The 19,293-nt window shown below is 37.6% G+C and overlaps 1 protein-coding gene across 2 annotated transcripts in view; it reads left to right on the plus strand.

The window, feature by feature from the left end:
• Positions 1–17,874, plus strand: part of SLC1A2 (solute carrier family 1 member 2) — a 90,734-nt gene extending 72,860 nt beyond the window's left edge. The window contains exons 10-11 of one of the 2 annotated variants that reach the window (XR_007631661.1): positions 5,027–7,883; positions 8,734–17,874. Coding sequence is in view for 1 of the 2 variants with exons in the window: in XM_050337280.1 (XP_050193237.1) it covers positions 5,027–5,258; positions 8,734–8,808 (307 nt within the window). In the remaining variant the exon portion in view is untranslated. The remainder of the gene's footprint in view (positions 1–5,026; positions 7,884–8,733) is intronic. The other variant, XM_050337280.1, reaches the window with a different exon arrangement.
• The last annotated feature ends 1,419 nt before the right edge of the window (positions 17,875–19,293 follow it).

The raw sequence follows: 19,293 nt of genomic DNA on the forward strand, positions 1-19,293 counted from the left end.
GGATTTTGTCAGCAAGTTACAGGGTGATTTCAGCATTTGTAGTATCAAATATTTTATTACTCATAGTGGGAAAAGTCAGTTTATTTTCAGACATAAGACAGTAAAATACCTTTAAGAAGAGTCTATTCTAGTCAGGACATAAACCAAAGACAGATAAGAATGCAAACTGAAAGAAAGAAGGTAATTCTCTAGTTTTGTTTTACTGACAGATCCCTCAAACTGGAAAGACTGGCTTTCATTTCCAAGGACTTGAGATCAAAGTCCTTCAGTGCCACTGCAGGTCCTCCAACAAGAAAGAGCTAAGCCACATATAATTTTCCAAGGCTTTTGGTCTTCAAAGTTTGAATACAGAAACTGTAAATATAGATAGAGGATATGCCAAGCCACATTCTTTCTCATGTTGTCATTTGACAGCTTAAATATCTTTCTGTCACCTGTGCAGAGCTGACAGGAACTCAGTAGTCCTCTAACTTGTCCTGGGCTCTGTAGAGACTTTCCTATTGCCCTGTGCTGCTGCAGCACAGTCTATTCTGGTCAACAGTCATCTCTCCCCTAGTATTCTTTTAAGCAGTAAAGACACTTTGTTTTTGTCATTCCAGCTATGGTGCCCAGAAGGGGAGATGTAAGTATAACTGTACTGTCTGTGCATTTTCTCCTACACTAGCAGCCTCAGCTGCCTGCTTCTGGTAGCTTTCAGTCTCGGATACGCAACAAAAATTATGCAAGAAGAAATAACAGAATTGAGAATGTGAAGTCAAAATAGAAAAATTATTTTCTATTATTATCTTGTGGCTTATTGAGAATTCGAGAACTTAGTCAATCCTCTGACATGTCTTTTGGATCTACTACTACACCTGTCACTTGAAGTCTTAAAGAATAGAACACAGCTCTGATTTCTACTTCAGGGAAAAATGAAAGAGGAATTTACAGCTTGAGGAGGCAAAAGGAAAAATTGACTTAGATAATTTATATATAACTGAATAGCATGATATCACGATGCAGAATGGTGAAATGAGACAGAGTTCAGCTGGCAGAGTACATCTGGCATAGTGAAAGGTGTGATATTCTGTGGGTTTATTATATTTATGAAGTCAAAGTTGAAAACAGGAAAGTGGCATAGGAATCTGCAGCTGGGAGGAGGAGATAAAAAAAATATAAAAATATATTTTAAATATATGTTTTTCCTGGCTCTCAAAGTAAGGCAAATAGGTAGGTTTCTGCAGCTGGTAGGAGGATATGCAAAAGGAGCCTGTGGTTTGTTTGGGTTTTTTAGGGAAATGCCTTTTTAAAATAATCCTGTGCACCAAGAAGCTCTGCCCACACCAGTAAGCCTCAGAGATGTAAGTTTATCAGCATTTCTGATCCACTGGTAGGTGTTGCATTTCATTCTCAGTTTCAGCAGCATTGTTCCTACTGCTTAATCCAGTCCTGTTTAGGAAATAAAAATTTCTGTACTGTGGAGCTGTAGCTGTGATGAATGTATGTATAGGAAGGATAGCAATTCTGAAAGAAATATTTCAAGGTGTCTTTCCAAAATAAATGGCAGGCAAAAGAACTTTCAGCCCAAACAGTTGGGTTTGGGTCCGGGTCCTTCTGGCTTAACAATCAGCAGTGCAATTGCAGCATGATTCAGAATTGAAAGATAAGGGGAAAAGAAATAAAAAAGAGATTAAAAGCTCTGTGTCATTCCACTAGGGCTGCAAAGTCAAGACACTGTTTGTTGGTGGAAGTGTTGTGCTTGTTAACCTATGTTCAACAAGTAACAGCTTTATTTTCCATCTTCCAGTGGCTGTGTTGTGGTAGCCACTATGATCTAATGAGCTATTAAAAATGATGATGCTGACATTGCTATTTTAAGAAATGGCACACAAGCCAACTTTTGAGCAAGCTTTTGCATGCACAAACCAGACCTAAGGAGTATCTGAAATGAAATGTCATAAAAAAAGATGTTTTCTTTACTTACAAACCTGTCTTCTTCCTCTTCTTTAGATCATTAAAAAACATTACAGCAGTATTTCTAATGGAATGTAGAGTAGAAAGTTAATAAAATATTTAAGACCCAATTTTGGAATCCATGTGTAAATGCAACCATCATGTAGAAATACGAAGAATAGCTCTTTTATAACATTTTTATTTCGGATAGATAAAGAAAACTTTAAAAAAAGTTCTTACTCTATGAGTTTCCCAGTATTTCTGATGAAAGCAGATATCATAAGTTGATTTTACAATACTAGCACCATCTGTGACTGTGGTCTTACCAAAACCAATTTTCCATGATTTGCAATTCATGGTGTAGCACAAAGACAACTTCTTATCAAGGTTTTAAACTTGGCACTCTGGCCTTCAAAAGCTTTCTGTATTGACTTCTTCTCAAGTCTCTCCAATACCTAGAGATCAGGCTGCTCAACCTTTCTCCCTCCCATGCACACATACCCATCGTAGCCTCCTTCACCAGGCAAGTTTACCAAAACTTTACAAGTCTTGCAGTCTCTGAGTTTAAAACCAAGCACAACAGAGCAGTGACATTTAATAGGTCAGCAATTACATGCCAGCAGATGGAATAAAACCAGCTTACTTTGCTCTAGCCAGAAGCTGGGTACTCTCCAGATGTGAACTGACAAGCTTAGCAAATATCAGTGGTACCAGATTAGTGGTATTTTGCAATAGAGAGGAATTAGGGAAAATTAGCTTGGACAGCTTATCCGGTATTTAAACCTTCATTCAGTAGCTCAGAAAAAGATTGCTTCAGTTCTGGCTCTGTTCCTTGGTTTAGATCTAAATTCAGACTGTTCAGACCCGGTTGATGTCTGGATGTTACGAACAGGGTCTGCAACCTCCCTCTGTTTACTTTGTTTACATGTCCCAGCGTGCCTGGAATTAATTGGTTGGTTTGTTTAAACAAAAGAGTAAGTGCAGTTGCCTTTGTTCTTCTTAGGGTGTTCTTTGGCCCAAAAGAAGTCAGTGGCACTTTGATTCCTGACAGCTGAGACTTTGTCCTATCTGTTGTAAGGGACTTGTTTCCTTTGGCTCCTGCAGTATAGGGCATGTTCTGCATCAGTGTGCAGTTTGTATTGATGAATGTCTTGGCTAGTGGTACACATATATGGGCTGGAGTATCTCCTCAAATGAACCTTTCAGAATTTGAATTGTGCCTCAGTTGCATTTATGTACTCTCCATCATGGTATTTTGGCATCCTATACTATCCCTCTGTCATCTGGCATCAGTGAATTCTTTCAAAATGAATTCTTTCAAAATTGAGCAAGTGTTCTTTTTGTGGAACTATATTGCTGGGTTCAGTGTATTGATGGTCTCAATTAAAAGTCACACTCAGAAAGTCTTATTTTCCTATTCAACTGCTCTGACCAGGTTAAAACACTCTTCACAGGCATGGGATGAGAACTGTGTAAAGCATTTTATTTGTTTGAAGCAAAACTGGAAGAATGTTTTCATCCTATAGGTTTGTTTCTTTCTTTCTCAGGGGGATTACTGGAGAGGTTTTTTTACCCCCTGGGTATTCTTTTGATGTCAAAAAAAAAAAATATTAACTACTTCAGCTAAGATATTACACCATGAAGTCCAAATATGTAGACACGCTAATGTTGAAAGGGAGAGGAGAAACTTGAATGGGACTATAGATCCACAGCTGAGAAAGGCAGATTTAAAAATGTTTTAAAATGGGCTCAAAAGTTTGTATGGCCACAAATAGGTATGTATAATGAATGTTTATCAGTTTGGGGTTTACATATTTAGCTCTTTTTTTTCTCGGTGTTCTACAGGAAAAGGAGATGTCATACAAATCTGGCACTAGAAATACAGGTTGTTTTAAAATTAATCACTGTCATGGGAAATGAGGTCTTACATGCTGGCTTTTCTGTCATTTGGCAAATGTCCACACTGTTCAACCTGCCCACTTTGTGTAAATGAATCTTGATGAATATACTTCTGAGAATTAATCAGTGTAATCACTTCTCTGACCTGTTTGACAAAGCTAGATTCAGTTGCTGTAAGTTGCTTTAAGTTGCAACCCTCGGTCAGAAGGGTTTTAGTTTTATGTTTAGTTCAGATATGAAGAGGCAAATTAGACTGTAACTTATTTCAACAGGTGTAATACAGTCTACCTGCAGTAGGAAAGATAGCAGAATCCATGTCCCATTTTTTCAGAATTTTAGGGAGGTTTGAGGCAGAATTTTGAAATCAGGGAAAATCCACTGTTGATAGATAGAGCCACATTAAAGACAGGACAGCAGAAAGGTGGCATGTCTGTGCAATGGCATCGTGTCCAGGAAGCACTATCAAACATATTTGTTTGAAATTAAGCATGTTAGCCTCAGCTGGCACCCTCCTATGAGGGGCACTCATTACTGAAATGCTGTCACAGGCTCATTATTTTGTAGGCCATGACCTATATTTGCTTTGCTCATATGCCAAGCTCTGGCATGGAGCAGTGTGAATGGGCATGCTGCCACACTAACAGATGGCCATCTGTAAAGATGGTGCCAGGAGAGGAGCTTCAGTGGCCTGAGCATTATGGAGATATTTCATGCATTTTTGTTCCCCACAGTTTGCTCACTGAGAGTAAAGGGAGAAACCATTTGTGAATTCATACCAGAAAGGAGAACAGCTCATCAGATCCAAAATCCTTTTCTCTGGCTGCATGAAGTTCGGTGCTCTGATTAAACAAAGGGTAGTGGTATGTGGCCATTGAAACCTCCAGCTCCAGAAACAGGCGCTGGGGAGATCTCAGTCAAGCAGCTCTGCAGTTTGGCTGTGATCTGGCACACATTCCTTGCCAAACTCCATGAGAATGTGCAGCTGGGACATGGGAGGTTGAACATCCTCCCTGTCTGAACAAGTCCTCTGGGAAAGCAAGCTTTTCTATTTCCCTTGAAAGCTCCCATCTCTCTGTTCAAAAGATACCTTAACTTCCTGAAACAAATGCAGTAACTGTGACAGTGACAGGGCTGCCATGCCCTACTTTTTTTTCCTTTCATGCCATTCAGCCTCTGCCTTTTACTTCTTTTGTAGGGACCGGATGAGAACGTCAGTCAATGTAGTGGGGGATTCTTTTGGTGCTGGCATTGTCTACCACCTTTCCAAGGCAGAACTTGACACCATTGATTCCCATCATAAAGGGCACGAAGACATTGAAATGACCAAGACTCAGTCGATCTATGATGACATGAAAAATCATAGGGAAAACAACTCAAACCAATGTGTTTTTGCAGCTCACAACTCAGTCATGGTAGATGAGTGCAAGGTACCTTTCACATTTATGGATATTGAGACATGTATATAGCACTGCATGCTTTATTTTATCTTATTTTTTAACCTGCATGTATTTTTCAAATCGTTCTGCAAATAACAATGTGACAACAAGGTTCATGAACCCCAGACATTTTGAATGTGTTTGAGCAGATCAAAAGATGTTTTTTTGCACTCTTCTTAAAACTTGTCATTTGATGGGAAAAAATCATGTACATTGTTTACATATCAAAAGGCAAGATGCAGCGTATTATGGAATATGCCAAGACGCAGAGAATATGGCATCACCTTCCATGGACGTTTACTTAATTTTCTATGGCAACAGAGAACTTAATTGCCAACCCAAATGAAGGATAGCTGAAATTCAGATACAGCTGCTGTCACTTGCTGACTGCCTTCCTGATATGCTGTTCAGAGATCGACATGTTGAATGCACTTTAGCATCAGAAGGCTCCTGCACTCATACAGCATGCTCATGCTTCGCTTCGCACATCGTTCCTTCTTGAGTCATTAAGACACAAACATTGTATTCTCTCTCTAATCCTTGCTGTAACTAATGGAGAATATTAACAGTAATAATAACACCTTGATCAGAGTAAAGTGAGCTTGGGAAACTCCACCAGTTGAATGAGAAAATGGTTGGGGAGATTAGTGGTTAAAAGTTCACTAAGAACCCACCACTAGGATGGGGCAGTTTAAGACGGGGAGAGAGCTTTTGAAAAGGAGGAGAAAGAGAATGAAAACAAGATGGAACCTTTAATTGCGTAGTCTTTTTTTTTGTTTATAAACACTCCAGTCTGATGCTGTACCCTGTCTTTGAGACAGTAAATTTGCCAATTGGCCCACCTTAGCCACTTATCCAAAGAGATTCTCTTGTATCTTCCAGTTGCCACAACTGAGCCAGTATCTAACTGTGAATGACTGCACTAAGTCCATTAGCAGATTACCATATAGATCACCAAAACATTATTAAAACATTATCAAAACATAACTCCTATTCTATCATTTTCACTTGTCTCTAGCCTGGCTGGAAATGTTCTTTAGAATATTTGTTTTTTCTAATGCTTACTTCCTGATAATGTAGGCCAAACCTGAATTGTCAGGGGAAAAAATAATACTGAATTCAGAAAAAAACCCCAGCTTTCATCTTCAATTTTTCCCTGAATCTTCCAAGGTTTCAATAAAATGATTTTGTAAAAATGAAAGCATACATTTTATTTTGACATGGCTCCCTCTTTCTCTTCTGGCCCACTCTTTTTCCATGAGAAAAATTAAAAAAATAGAAACTGAAATGGAAAGAGAATACATGCTTACACAAAATCAAAAATTGTCAAGAATTTATATTTCTCAAAAAAGGGAAGGAAGGACACAAGAGATTAAAATTTGAAGGAAAAAAGAAATTCTCCAGAGAGAAAGATAAGATTTGATAATTTTTTTTCATTAAAAATAAGCATGGGCACAGCCTCCCTTTTTGGATAACTTCCTTTAGAATTTTTGGAAAAGTGTTTTTGAGTTAAATAGACTATACTAATTTCAGTGGGTTTAAGACAAATTAAGCTACCCTATATCAGTCTTGAATCACGTTCATGGAACTGAATACTGATAATTTTGTCTGCTTCCAGTCTCTCAGGTTTGCACAGAGATCCAAGTCAAGTTAGGAAGCTGTTGCAATCAATATTTGCTGGACTTTCTTTTCTCCTTCAGTGTCCCTTATCATTTCCCTCATTTGAGGCAGAAGCTTGCCTCAAAACAGTGGATTAATAGTGTAGTATGTCATCCTAAGCACACCCTTTAATTAAAGTTTTGGACTGAGGATTTATGAGCTAGAAGTGTTCGACCTTTTTAACAGTTAAAGGTTTGCTCTGCTTGCAATCTCATTTTGCACTTTTAAACTCATGAAAAGAGCCAGGCTTTTCTGGATTGAGCACAAGACAGACTTTGAGCAGGTCACTTCTCTTGTCCACGTGTCTGTCTGCAAGCTGCCAAAAGGATGTGTTGTTGTGACCTAATTGATAAGCTATGGTGACATCTGCAAAGTGTTTGGACCATGTTGAAGTATCTGTACAGCTCCTAAGTGTTAGACTAGCAAAGGCAATAGAGTGCAGGATTTGGGGCTTCAAAACAAGCAACAGTTAAATCTGAAGAGACTTCTCTTCATCCTGTCAAATGCACTGGTGGGTTGAAAAGCATACTGCAACTCTGATCAGGATTTGGAAAAGCTAATCTACTAGCATGTCCTTTCTATTTACTTTCTGTAATATATTCCATGTATAACACTAGTACTTTATAATTTTGCATGGTTAATGTACATAATTAATAATTAGTTTACCTTTATATGGGGGTAGAATGGTTGTTATTGCATGATATTTTTGTATTTTTTTTATTACCACATTTCTCATGTCTCTGTGTGATTTTCATTTCTGAGCAAGCTGTTCATTCCTGTATTTGCATGTTTCCCCCTTTCAATGATCTAAGAAAAAGCTTGACTTTGTTTCAAAAATCAGTGCATTTTGTCATGTTTCCATGTCCCAATGCTTCCATGCATCCAGTTTATCCAGCATGGGGAATTTCAGCTCTGTCTTTAAGTTTTCATTTGAAGCTGAGGATGTTAACTTACAAGGTAAGTTAGGAAAAAGTAAACCATCCATTTAGAATGAAATGAAAGATTTTCTAACATTATAAAGATCTAGATCACTTTCATAAAGTTAAATTGACATTTTACCTTTTTAATTTTTTTAAGTCATTTGGCTGGAGATATTTCTTGAAACATGAATTTATTTATAGTGATTTCTGGAATGCAGCATACTCACAGCGTTTACTGTGAGTTTAGATCACTATAGGTCATCTACCATAGTTAAAAATTTTAGCACATATCTTTACAGGAAAGAGCAAAGTTTTGTGGTACTTTGTGTGAGACAAATAGGACATTACTATGAATTTTTTATCTGACTATACTCAAAATCTTTCACTACACTGTTATAGTGGTATGATGAACAATACTTTCACAATATATCTTTTCTTCCATTTCTTTAAAGGTGGTGTAATCGTAGGTGAGTTTATGTAGATACACATCTATGATTATTCAGACCTTGCATATTTTTCATGTCCTCGCATCAGTTATGCATCTTTCCTAAGGAATTCCACTGAAAAAATAGGACTTTCTGCATAAAAAAAAAAAAAGTAATCCGTTTTTGAAATAACCCAGAGAAATCTATAAGAGATGGAAAGGAGTAAAATCTAAAATATTTATTTAATAACATTTTTCTACTGTTAATATTTTCTAGTCAGTTTAATAAATGAACGGGAGTTTCGGTATTTGACAGTGTTGTGAATCCTGAATAAATACTTCTATAATAAGTCACAGTGTATGTAATTCCTGCAAATATCATGATCTTCCATATGAAACTCATTACTTTTCGTATCAAAATGCCTTCACCTTTAAGTTGGTTGTTGATGATAATTACTTGCAGGTAACACTGGCAACCAATGGCAAATCTGCAGACTTCAGTGTTGTTGAAGAAGAGCCTTGGAAACGTGAAAAATAAGTGAAGAGATCCCTAGCTGCGTCTTTAATAAGCCCTGGAGCTATCTTCTGGCAGAAGATATCATGACTAAAGAAGATTTCTCCTTTTTTTTCTCTTTTTTTTTTTTTCCTATTTAACATCTACAATTTCTGCTTACTTAATTTTGTAAATGAAACTTAGCAAAGATCTCATCAAGTCATTGTAATGTCTTTGCCAAGCAATGATCCATAACCATCTGTCTCCCTTGTGTTACTGTTTGGATGATGCAGCTGGAGAATACTCCATGCGGTGCAATGTGCTCTCACCCACTTTCCCTTTCATTCAAGACACAGAGAATGTAAATGCTGCAAAATGGGAAGATCAAAGTGCCAGTACAGTTCACCACAGGGACTCAGGGTCACAAATACAAGAGAAACATAACACCACATAAGCCTTCAAGTGTTTTGGTGACTCTTGTGACATACCTGATCTGTTTATCACTGTATGGCTAAAATATCTTTTGAAAACGTCCATAATGATTTCTATTTGTTTTAATAACTACAAGCACTGTACTTTTGTGCCTAATTGTACTTCAAACTGACCTTAGATCCAGGGGCAAGATTAATGTACAGAAGTCAATAAATTATCCCAGACATTGTGTTCTGTACAACTGATAGTTAGCATGAAGAGAAGACCTTAGATTTGTATGTGCATGTGGTGTGTTTTTATCAGATGTCCCAGGGTAGGTGCAGCCTTTATTTTATGATGGTGCAGTGCTCCTTTGTGACCACAGTGCATCATATAATACAAGGCAGTATAATTACAGGGGTGGTATTCACTAAATCTGCCTGATGTGCAAAACCACAGACTCAGTTATGGCATTCTTAATCAAAGTAGGTAGTACCTTAATGTTCACCCTGCTCCACTGCTCAGAGAGATTCCTCATGTGGATGAGATTGCTCCAGTAAGGTACTACTGAGATTGATCATGGATGTTACAATTGGATACTTGAGCTACAAACAAATTCTGAATCCATTATTCTTAGAGAATTGTTGAATGAGATCATCAGTAGCATTTGCTATGAAGTGAAAGCCATCTTTCAAGTATATCATGTTTCAGTGAATGGCTAAATCCTGAATTCATTGCTAAGCCAAATTTCATACAAAGTTAATAAAATTTTTCTGGAGTTAGGACTAAAAGAAGACTAAACCAGAATTTCAGGATTTATTGAATTTACATCTCTGTCTCTTTTGCTGAGTAGTAAGTCATGTAACTCCTTAATGGCAGAGAAATGTTTCTTAGAGAACATGGCATCTGAACTAATGAGACAGTGTTTTGTGAACAGATTATATCTGATTCATCCTGTCAGAAGAAGTTACAGTTACAATAATTGCCCTGTGAAGTGTTTTTAAAGGTGCTTGTTAATATTCAGCAATTTTAAGATACTGGTGAATGCCATTATACTATTAGCAATGTTCTATAGCAAAGCTGAGCCACATGGCCTTGCAAGGCTCTACTCACAGAACAAGCTTTGTGCAATTTTTGGGGGAGCTCTCGGAAGTTCTCAGAATTAATCAGAATATGAGCATATGGTGAACTTAAAAATGGCAGTAAACAGAGTTGAAACATTTATGGAAATAGACCATTCAGTGTCTGTGCTCAGACCTGTCATGGATTTAAACAGGAATAATGTGTTTAACTGTAGGGTGTTATTTGGCTCTGTAGAAGCTATTAAAATATAAATATGGTCTGCTTTTGTTCATCTGCATTCATATAAATATCTCTGTAAATGCACACAGACTTGAGCCAGCTAAGGCTACTTGCATGGTTAATGATGTGCAAGATCAAGTCCATTGTCAGAGTATCCCTCCTTTAAGCATTTGTTGTGGAATATTTTTCTTACCGTTGTATTTTTGTAATCACTTGAATTCCATGGCTACAATCCTAAGCAAAATGACCTATATAATTAACAAATATTGAACCACTGTGAATTCTGTAGGCCTCTAACATGTATTAAAGGTGGAGACCTTTTCCAGAGGCCTCCTGAAGTATCTTAAGGATAATTTATTTTTGGTGAAGGATGGAATTGTATGTTACTCAGAAAAGTGGCAGGAAGGTTCTCTTTTCTTCAGTCATTGTTGTTAGCATATCCAGAGTTAACCTATATCTAGCTACTGCTTTTCCCAATTAGCTTTCACTGGGTTATGTGCCAGAAATGTGCCTGGGATGCTGTGTAGGTACTGTAAAATGTTCCCTGCTCTGAGGGTGCTGGCTCACATCAAGTGAAATTTGCTGTGACTTGGGTAGCAGTTATATCCAAGAAAAATACATAGCGTTTACCCTGGTTTATATCCAGCATTCTTGAGCTGTTTCATGGCACAGCTCACCCCATAACAGATGATTTTTCATCCTCTTCACCATAGCAGTTTCTTAGGAGCAGCCACAACGATTGCTTGCCTTTAAAGTAGCTTTAGAAAAGTGGTCCATATACTTTTAGCTGTCATTTGAAACTGTTTAGCATTTGGAAACAAACAGGAATGTCATCAACATGTGACTAGGCAGCTCCACAAAATTACATACTGAGAAATGCTTAAAATATGCTTACAGTTATCCACTTGGGATGTACTGTCCTTTGAAGACTGCTTCTTTGGATGGAGACTAGGGAAGGAAGGAATGCAATAATAGAGAAACCCCACCCACATATGGAAGAATAAATTTGGGTCTTTTGATAGGATTAGAATAGCAGACTGTGATTTTAAAATAGTAATTCTGTAGATAGAGTAACTCAGGGATTTTTCAAAAGATAATTATGATGGTATTCCTCTATTTAAATGTGGATGTGGGAGAAGGAGAAATGTTGGGTTTTTTTATTCCTCTACTTGTAGCCTGACTGAATATTTAATATAGTGTTACTCCAGTGCAGCACTGTATTAAATCATCAAAAAGCTTTCCACTTCTGTGGGAAAATGTAACTCACTCTTGGCTTTCATTTCTCAGTTTGCTCAATCCACATGAGGTTGGGTTGCTACTTAACTAAACAAACAGAAAATAACCAGGGGACCGTCCACTTCAGTTAATACAAAGTTCACATTTCAGCAGGCAGTGCTGGTTACTTGCCAGCCTCCTTTTAGTTTCACTAGGAGTGTCGATGCATTCATTTGAATCTGGCAATTTTTTTGAATGTGTGCACAGTGCTGGGGTGGCAAAGTTAAAGGAAAAGCACAGTGGAAAGTGATTTGTTTTCTGTGTAGTTCAAATTAACATTTCTTTGTACATTCATCTCACTTGCTGCTCTGTCAGTTCCCCCCACCTTTGTCTGTGCAACTGCAATAACTTTTGGCCTTTGGATTGCTGACAGCACGCTGGCACATGGAAAAGTCTAGACCAGGCTAAGACTCAGTTAATTGCATACTAAATTAAATACATACTTATGTGTTTGCTTTGTTCATTTGCTGCTGCAAGTGAGGTCGGCATTCTCTTAGTATCTGTTCACTGAAACTAAAGCACACTCTATGCTAAAACTATGGGAGAGGTGGAGCACTTTGACATTGAACTTGTTTCTTCATTGCTTCCCTTGGAAGACAAAGGCTGCACCAGCCTTTTAAGAAAGGTGTGTGAGTCTTATACATGAAGATGCTTCAAATAGATAGAGGATAAGCCATTTGAACTGTTTTATGAGATGTGCTCTTTCTGTTTGAATTGGTGAGAAACTTGGTATGTCTTTGAAAAATTGTTTGCAGTGGTAAAACCTGTGCCTGCAATGCTTTGACTGTTGGACTACATGAAACCCCACTGAAATCTGTGGGAGTCACAAGCTTCCAGGAAAAGTCAAGTCCCTTCCTGTCTCTGTTAAGTTATAAGACATTTCACAATCCCATCCTAGGGAATAGTCTTTCTTCTATTTATAATGAAGTTGATTCTCACATCCAAAAAGATTTCTGCCAAGATGGTTCTTTTTTACCTAATTGTTTCTATGCTACAAGTCCAGCACTGAAATTAAAACTCAGCACAAAAAGAAGGATCACTATCATTATAGGTTTTTTCCATGTCTTCTCTAAGGTACAGCTGAGCTCTGTTTTTTCTCAAAGCATGTGGAATTCCAGACTTTATGCCACTTTTAAAGTAAGAATAATATAGATTTCTGATTTGTTTTCCATCACTCCCAGGGTCATTATTTTCCCAGCAGTAGATACTTAGAAGAGTACACTGTTCATCTGAGAAGTGGCAGCACTAGTGTTTGAACAAACTTATTTTGGTGACTGCCTGGATTTTCTTTGCTTCCTTGCCTTCACTTGTGTTATTGCAGCCTTGTTGTAGCAACACAGCAGCAATCGCACAAATCCGCATAACTATAGGTAGTATTAAACCTCACCTCTGACATTCACTTCTGTAATTATCTTCAAAAGGGCTCTGAGCTTTAGTACCAGGCTCAGAAGAATCTTTTGTGGAGATGTAAAGGTATAACTGTTTCTCATTTCATTAAGTTCCATTCATCTATTTTTATTGCTGCATTTGAATTAATTTACAGAAGGATAAATAAGGGCACTTTATAAAAATGTACTGTAATATTATTCTGTTATGAGCCTGAAGACTGTCCTTGATTTTATTACTGTGACTTTTAAGGCCACAATTATGATATTTTTCATATTAGCTATTGTGATAGGTGTAGAGTCCATTGGGACAGTTAACCTCGGCTATAATTCACCATGTACCACTATAGAGAAGCTTCTGTTCCCAGCAGAAAGCATTCTTCTCTCCAGTAATACTGATGACTTTGAAGGAAAAATATTTACCCCATTTCCTTTGTCTAAATAGTGATATATAGAGTGTAGTTTCAAGTACTAAAAAAAAAAAAAAAAAGTAATTACGATTCTGAAGTGTCAAAGAAGGCAGTCAAGCTGTAAATGTATTGTTCAGCTTCACCATGTAAATTTTTTTTAAATGTTGTGTTCTTGCTCACAATTTTCCTGAAATAATGTATTTAGTGCACATTCCTTCCAAAGTCGTCAGTCTTTCCTCCCACATAGGCACGAAGGTTGTATCTCTCCATGGTCCTCAGACAAAGCACAGACTCTGCAGTTCTGCACACTTAAGGCAGGATTCTGGGTAAAGTCCCCAGGAACAGTGCCTGAGGACTGTACAACAGAAGCCTCCTTCATTTTTAATTCCTGATCATGTTTTATGTTAAATTGAAATCTGCTGCTATGAATGAGTCAAATCGCTGCTGATGCCCAGGTGCTGGTAATTCTTTTACTTCTTTTATGAGTGGGCTCCCTGGCACAAGGCTCTGAGGAACTGTCCCTCACATGTGCCCACAATCTTAGAGACATTTTCCCCTGCTCAGGGGAAACCCAGTGACTCCCCACTACCGGGTTGGTGTAAGTCCTGTCACAGATAAAGTGGTTGTGCAGTTGCAACTACAAGTCTTATGAAAAAGCCAGGTTCCATATATTGAAAAAACCTAGAGCATATGACTGAGCCACTGAGTAGGTCTCTACTGGTCCAGGATGGAAATAACTGACAGACTAATGCAAGACTGGGGAGACAAGAAGACTTGTGAGATTTATCACTTCACCCAACCTTTGACCCCCTTTCATTTCTAACTACATTCTGCTGCAGGGCCATTGCTGATCGATGCTAGAGCATCCAATCCTTCTAGTTTGATTTTTCAACATTCAGGACTCCTGCAACTGTTTTTAATGATGCTCTGTGGCATACATCATTGCATGTAGGGAAACTGGCATAGGCAGCATCACACAACCTGGATTGTCTTGTACCTGTATATTGCTTTGTACATAAATAATATAGTTTGCAGGGATTTTTGTATCATTCTTTTCCATTTGTTTTCTACATTTTTTTTGGAGACTGTATGCAAACTGTGCTTGCATATTGATTTTGTAGTTAGTATTGTAGATCATAGCATTTCCATTTTGATGGTTTCTTTGGATTTGTGAGTTCCTGTGCACTACAGGTTGTCCTTCTTTCTTAAAGACAATTGCATACACTTCCATCCAACACATCCTGCTCCTTTCTTAAATATATCATATTTCCTATGATCTGGTATGAACTCTTGCTTGTAGAATGCATCAGAAAAAGCTGAATATGTATTTATAGTGTTAAATATTGTATGATCAACACTGATTTAGTTAAGAATAATACAGGTTTTAGGGTTTGTACTTGTTCTCTGGAAACTACAGTGTAGACTGACTTAAATTACCTAGTATCTGTAATTTACAGACACACAAATATTTTCTTATAATATTTTCTATGTGATTATATAAGGTAGGGACATAACTCTTTAAAGGTGACCAATACCTTAGAACAAAACCAGTTTTCTTATGACATTTAGGATCAATTAAATATTTCTGTGTTACGTTTAGTGACAATTTATAGACAAAGCACAAAATGCAAGAAGCAAATAGGAATTTCAAGATGTCCTTAAATGCTGCAGTTCATTATGGAACAATGTTATATTAACCTAATCTGAGCAATCTTCTAGGTTGACTGTCTTGGGCAATCGTCCCTCATTGTTATAATTTTTCCTGATGTTACCTTTGCCAAATCCTGCAGTTCTTTCTTAGGCCCTGATAATGTATGTTTGTTTGACTCAAAATGCAGTTTTAGAAAAACTGGAGGAGGCAAAAAATGTGTTATCAGGTATCCCGTCCATCTTGCTACAATACAATGTGTGTGAGTTTAGCCTGTGGAAAGAATTTATGATCTCACCACCTACTTTTGCCTTCTTGAAAAAGGACCAACAAACACACCATGGGACCAATGGAATTGGGTAGCATCCATACAAATACCTCCTGCTTTCTTATGTATTTTAAAGAGAATAACCACTATATTTTTCGACCCAGATGACAGTTACTTCTCATTTTGGTCATCTCTTCCCATTAGGCAAATACCTGTTGGCATTAAGGCCATGGCTATAGTAATTTCTACTTAATAAATAAGGAACTGTTTTTAGAGGAATAAAAATAAATTAATATAAATATTCATAACAATTCTAGAACAAAAATCTTCTATGGCCTACTAGCTCTTTGACTGTGATTCAAAACAAAGAAAACATTGAATAGCAAGGACTGCTGTCTCAGTGTGACTGATACTGGGTATCTCTTTAACAATTAAAAAAATCTACGGGGCCATGTTATTCTGCTGAGGTTTTGGAGCCTAAGTTTATAGTAGATATATATATGTAGGAAGTGTGTTGATATACCCTTGTATTTTAATCTTTATTGTATTTTAAATCAGATGTAACAGGTATTATCTTAATAGGAATCACAGGTAGAATAGTGCTGAGTTACTAATAGCTGGAAAACCCTATTGATACCAGTTTTGACATTTTGTTGAAGCATGATGTCCAGTGCCTCTCTGCACTTAGTGTAGATAATGTAGCTATCAACATGTAATTTCAGTGAAATGGTGTATACAGTATGTGTAGCAGTGCATTAATTTAATTTAATTGGTTTCTATGTGTTGAGCCATAGTAGAAAGTTAGACTGTGTTTCGAAATTTTGTTCTACTTTCTGTTTTTCATTTGTATCTGGGTTTGTTTCTTTTTGGTCATTCAACTGATTAGGTTCTATAGCTTAGTAACGACTTTGTCTGTCTGTTGTGGAGTACCCAGTTCTGATAACATTCAGAATCGTGTATGCAGACAGCTTATTGTAAATATGTTCATTTTAGTTTTCAGCTATCTAACCAGTATGGTGTGTGTTAGAAGCTGCATGTGTGTAGTTCTCTGGCAGTGAGTGAAAGTGATCCCAGCATAGATTTCCTGCCTTGTGAATGCACTTGTTATTACACGTTAATGAATTAATGTTCACATAGAATGATAAGTTTTGTTTTCTTCTTGTTTGCTTGAAATGTTTGAACTCTTTATCACCAGAAGTTTAGTAAGTCACCGTTTAAATTGGCACAGTGAAAAAGGGGAAATCCATCTAACTGCATTCCTGTTGGATGCCCTGGCTGCTTTTGACTCTGTGCAACGTTCAGCCCTTAGTCACATCACGGCATCATAGGATCCCTCTGAGTCATTTCCAGTTTCTCCTTGACCACAGATGCCAGGAAAGCAGTGCAGTCCCACGGCTGTGACTGGGCAAGTCTGCAGGCAGCAAGGGGCTGCCAGTTCTCTTCAGAGTGCCTGAGAAGTCCAAGTAGGAACCTCTAATTCATCCCTTTAGTAGGAACAGTCTCTGAGAAAGATGAATACACTCATGGACAAAGGGGCACTGTTTCTTTCACTGTTAAAAAGGGATATTAACACTTATTGGAAAATAAATGCAAAACTAACAGCTTCTCAGACTACTGTTGTTGTTGTATAGGCCTGTTATTTACAGAACTACTATGTCTGATCATAAAACAGACATATGAACTACAAAGTCAGTGGCAAAAAAATCTTCTGAAATCAGGGCTGCAGTTCAGATCTATGAGAAAATAAGGCTGTGTAGAAAGAAGCAGCTGATTCATTCCTAGTACCCTGGACCTGGATCTCAGAAATGTAATCATCCCCTGTAAGCAGAAAGAAATAAAAATCAGGCCCCAAAGCACAGAGTCTATCTTGTTTGGTGAGTCCCATTATGATGCTTCAGGATGAATTGCATGCTGGAGTACTGAGTGCTGCCTATTCATCATCCCTTGCCCCTTCTTTAAGGTGACCAGGCATGAACTGGAATGTTTTGCGACCTTTCACGTAAAAAGGATTAAAAGGAAGAGGGATAAGGTTGGTCTTTTCTTTACACTCAAAAATTTCTGCAGATTTTGAAATTACATACTGTACAGAATCTATAGCACAGTTTGTTTAAAAATTAATGAATGCAGATGATTAAATTTCTCCCAACTCTGGGCTCTGTTCTTGTATATTGTAGTTGGAATGCCTTGTAGACTGATTCTATTTTTGTAGTTCAGATCCTTTCCTCTTTACAAGGATTGTTAGTCATTTGCTTTTAATGCTTTCTTACAGTGTGAACTGATTTCTGTAACTTTCATATATAAAACAAACTAGACATTCTTTCTATACTGGAAATATAGTCATGAATATAATATTTCACTAAGTGTTGTATCTCTTATGTACATACATCAATAAATGTTGATTCATAATTTTCATCTGTGAGTTTTAATTTCAGCCTGGGCTTAATATGGGAATGCTTTGCGTAGGAGTTTAAATAAAGCAGTCTGATGTGAAAGTATGTCTGTTCTGAAAACTACATTCAGGGTAGAAGATGGACCTGACTTTGCCAAAGCATTAGAAAACCTCACCCTTCACTGTATCCTCCAAATATTCTGGGATGCCGGCTGCAAATGAGCTCATTTCCCAAAAAGGCCAGGAACTCACTAGCTACAGTTCTTGGCAATGAAGCCTAGAGAAGTGAAAAGAGATGTTAGAGGAGTAGGAGAATACAAATCAGTGGTTGCAGTTGCTTTAGAAACCTACTTCCCTCCCCTGGCTACGAAAAAATAAGTCTCTTATTCATAGTCTTTAAAAAAAAAAAAAAAAAAAGGCCTGTAACGGAACTTCTGGAGTGTCCTGTAAAGAAATCAACCCTTATTTAACACATAAATTAAGAGATTATGGAGCAAACCATGGCCCTGTGGACTGGTAGTTGCTAAGTATGGAGAGAAAGTACCAACATTTATGCATACTTAAAGTAGCAAACGTTACAGAAATAGCCTAACTACCGTTGTGTGACAAAGACACATAACCGAAACCTCGGCTGTGAGGATTAGGAGTGTGCACAACCCTGGCCTTACTTCTTCTTAATCATCCATTTGACAAATTTCCAAAGAAATCCAGGCACGGCAGGAAGTGGCTTTGGCAGCACCTCAGCTGGCGATCTGCCCTCTTAGTCAGTAACGAACTAAGTCCTGATGCCGTGCTAGGAAGATCTTTGGGCAAAAAGTAAACCTGAGGCCCCAGCTATCTGCTGCCATTTTAATACCACATTGCCATTTTCTGCCAGAGGTAAAAATGCCTCGATCTGGCCTCATCAACAAGGGTTGTTAATAAATACATTCTGCTGATGTAAAATTCCCTGCTGAAGTTGGTTCGTGATCCCCCATCATTCACATATTTCATGTGGACTGTGTACATTCAAATTCCTTCCCTACAAGGTGGCTATTCTTCTGTTACACATTATGATAAAAGTTTAAAATGAAAGGTCTGACACTGACCCATGCAGGACCTTGTACAATCATATGAAGTTGTCCCTTCTGAAAATACACACCCCAAAGGTTGATTCTCTAAGCCCTTGCAAGCCCCTTGTGTATCCCTTTTTCTTCCTGTCCTCAGCCTTAGAGCAAAAGATTATTTCAGGAGTGTATCTTTGTATCTGAAATGTGTCCCTCTCTACAGGAAAGAATCTGCTAAAAGGTGTTATTAAAATGAGTCATTGACACATATTAAGAGATATTTCTGTATCTCCTCTCAGACATGACAGAAAAACTGTAATAATACACAGGGTTGTTAAATCTCAAAAAATCCTCTCCTTTGTATTAGATAGTACATGTAAACAGGACAAGGTTATG

The sequence above is a fragment of the Myiozetetes cayanensis genome, unplaced genomic scaffold (genome assembly GCF_022539395.1).
Source record: "Myiozetetes cayanensis isolate MyiCay16 unplaced genomic scaffold, myiCay2020 scf6-25, whole genome shotgun sequence".
NCBI classification, from domain to species: Eukaryota; Metazoa; Chordata; class Aves; order Passeriformes; family Tyrannidae; genus Myiozetetes; species Myiozetetes cayanensis.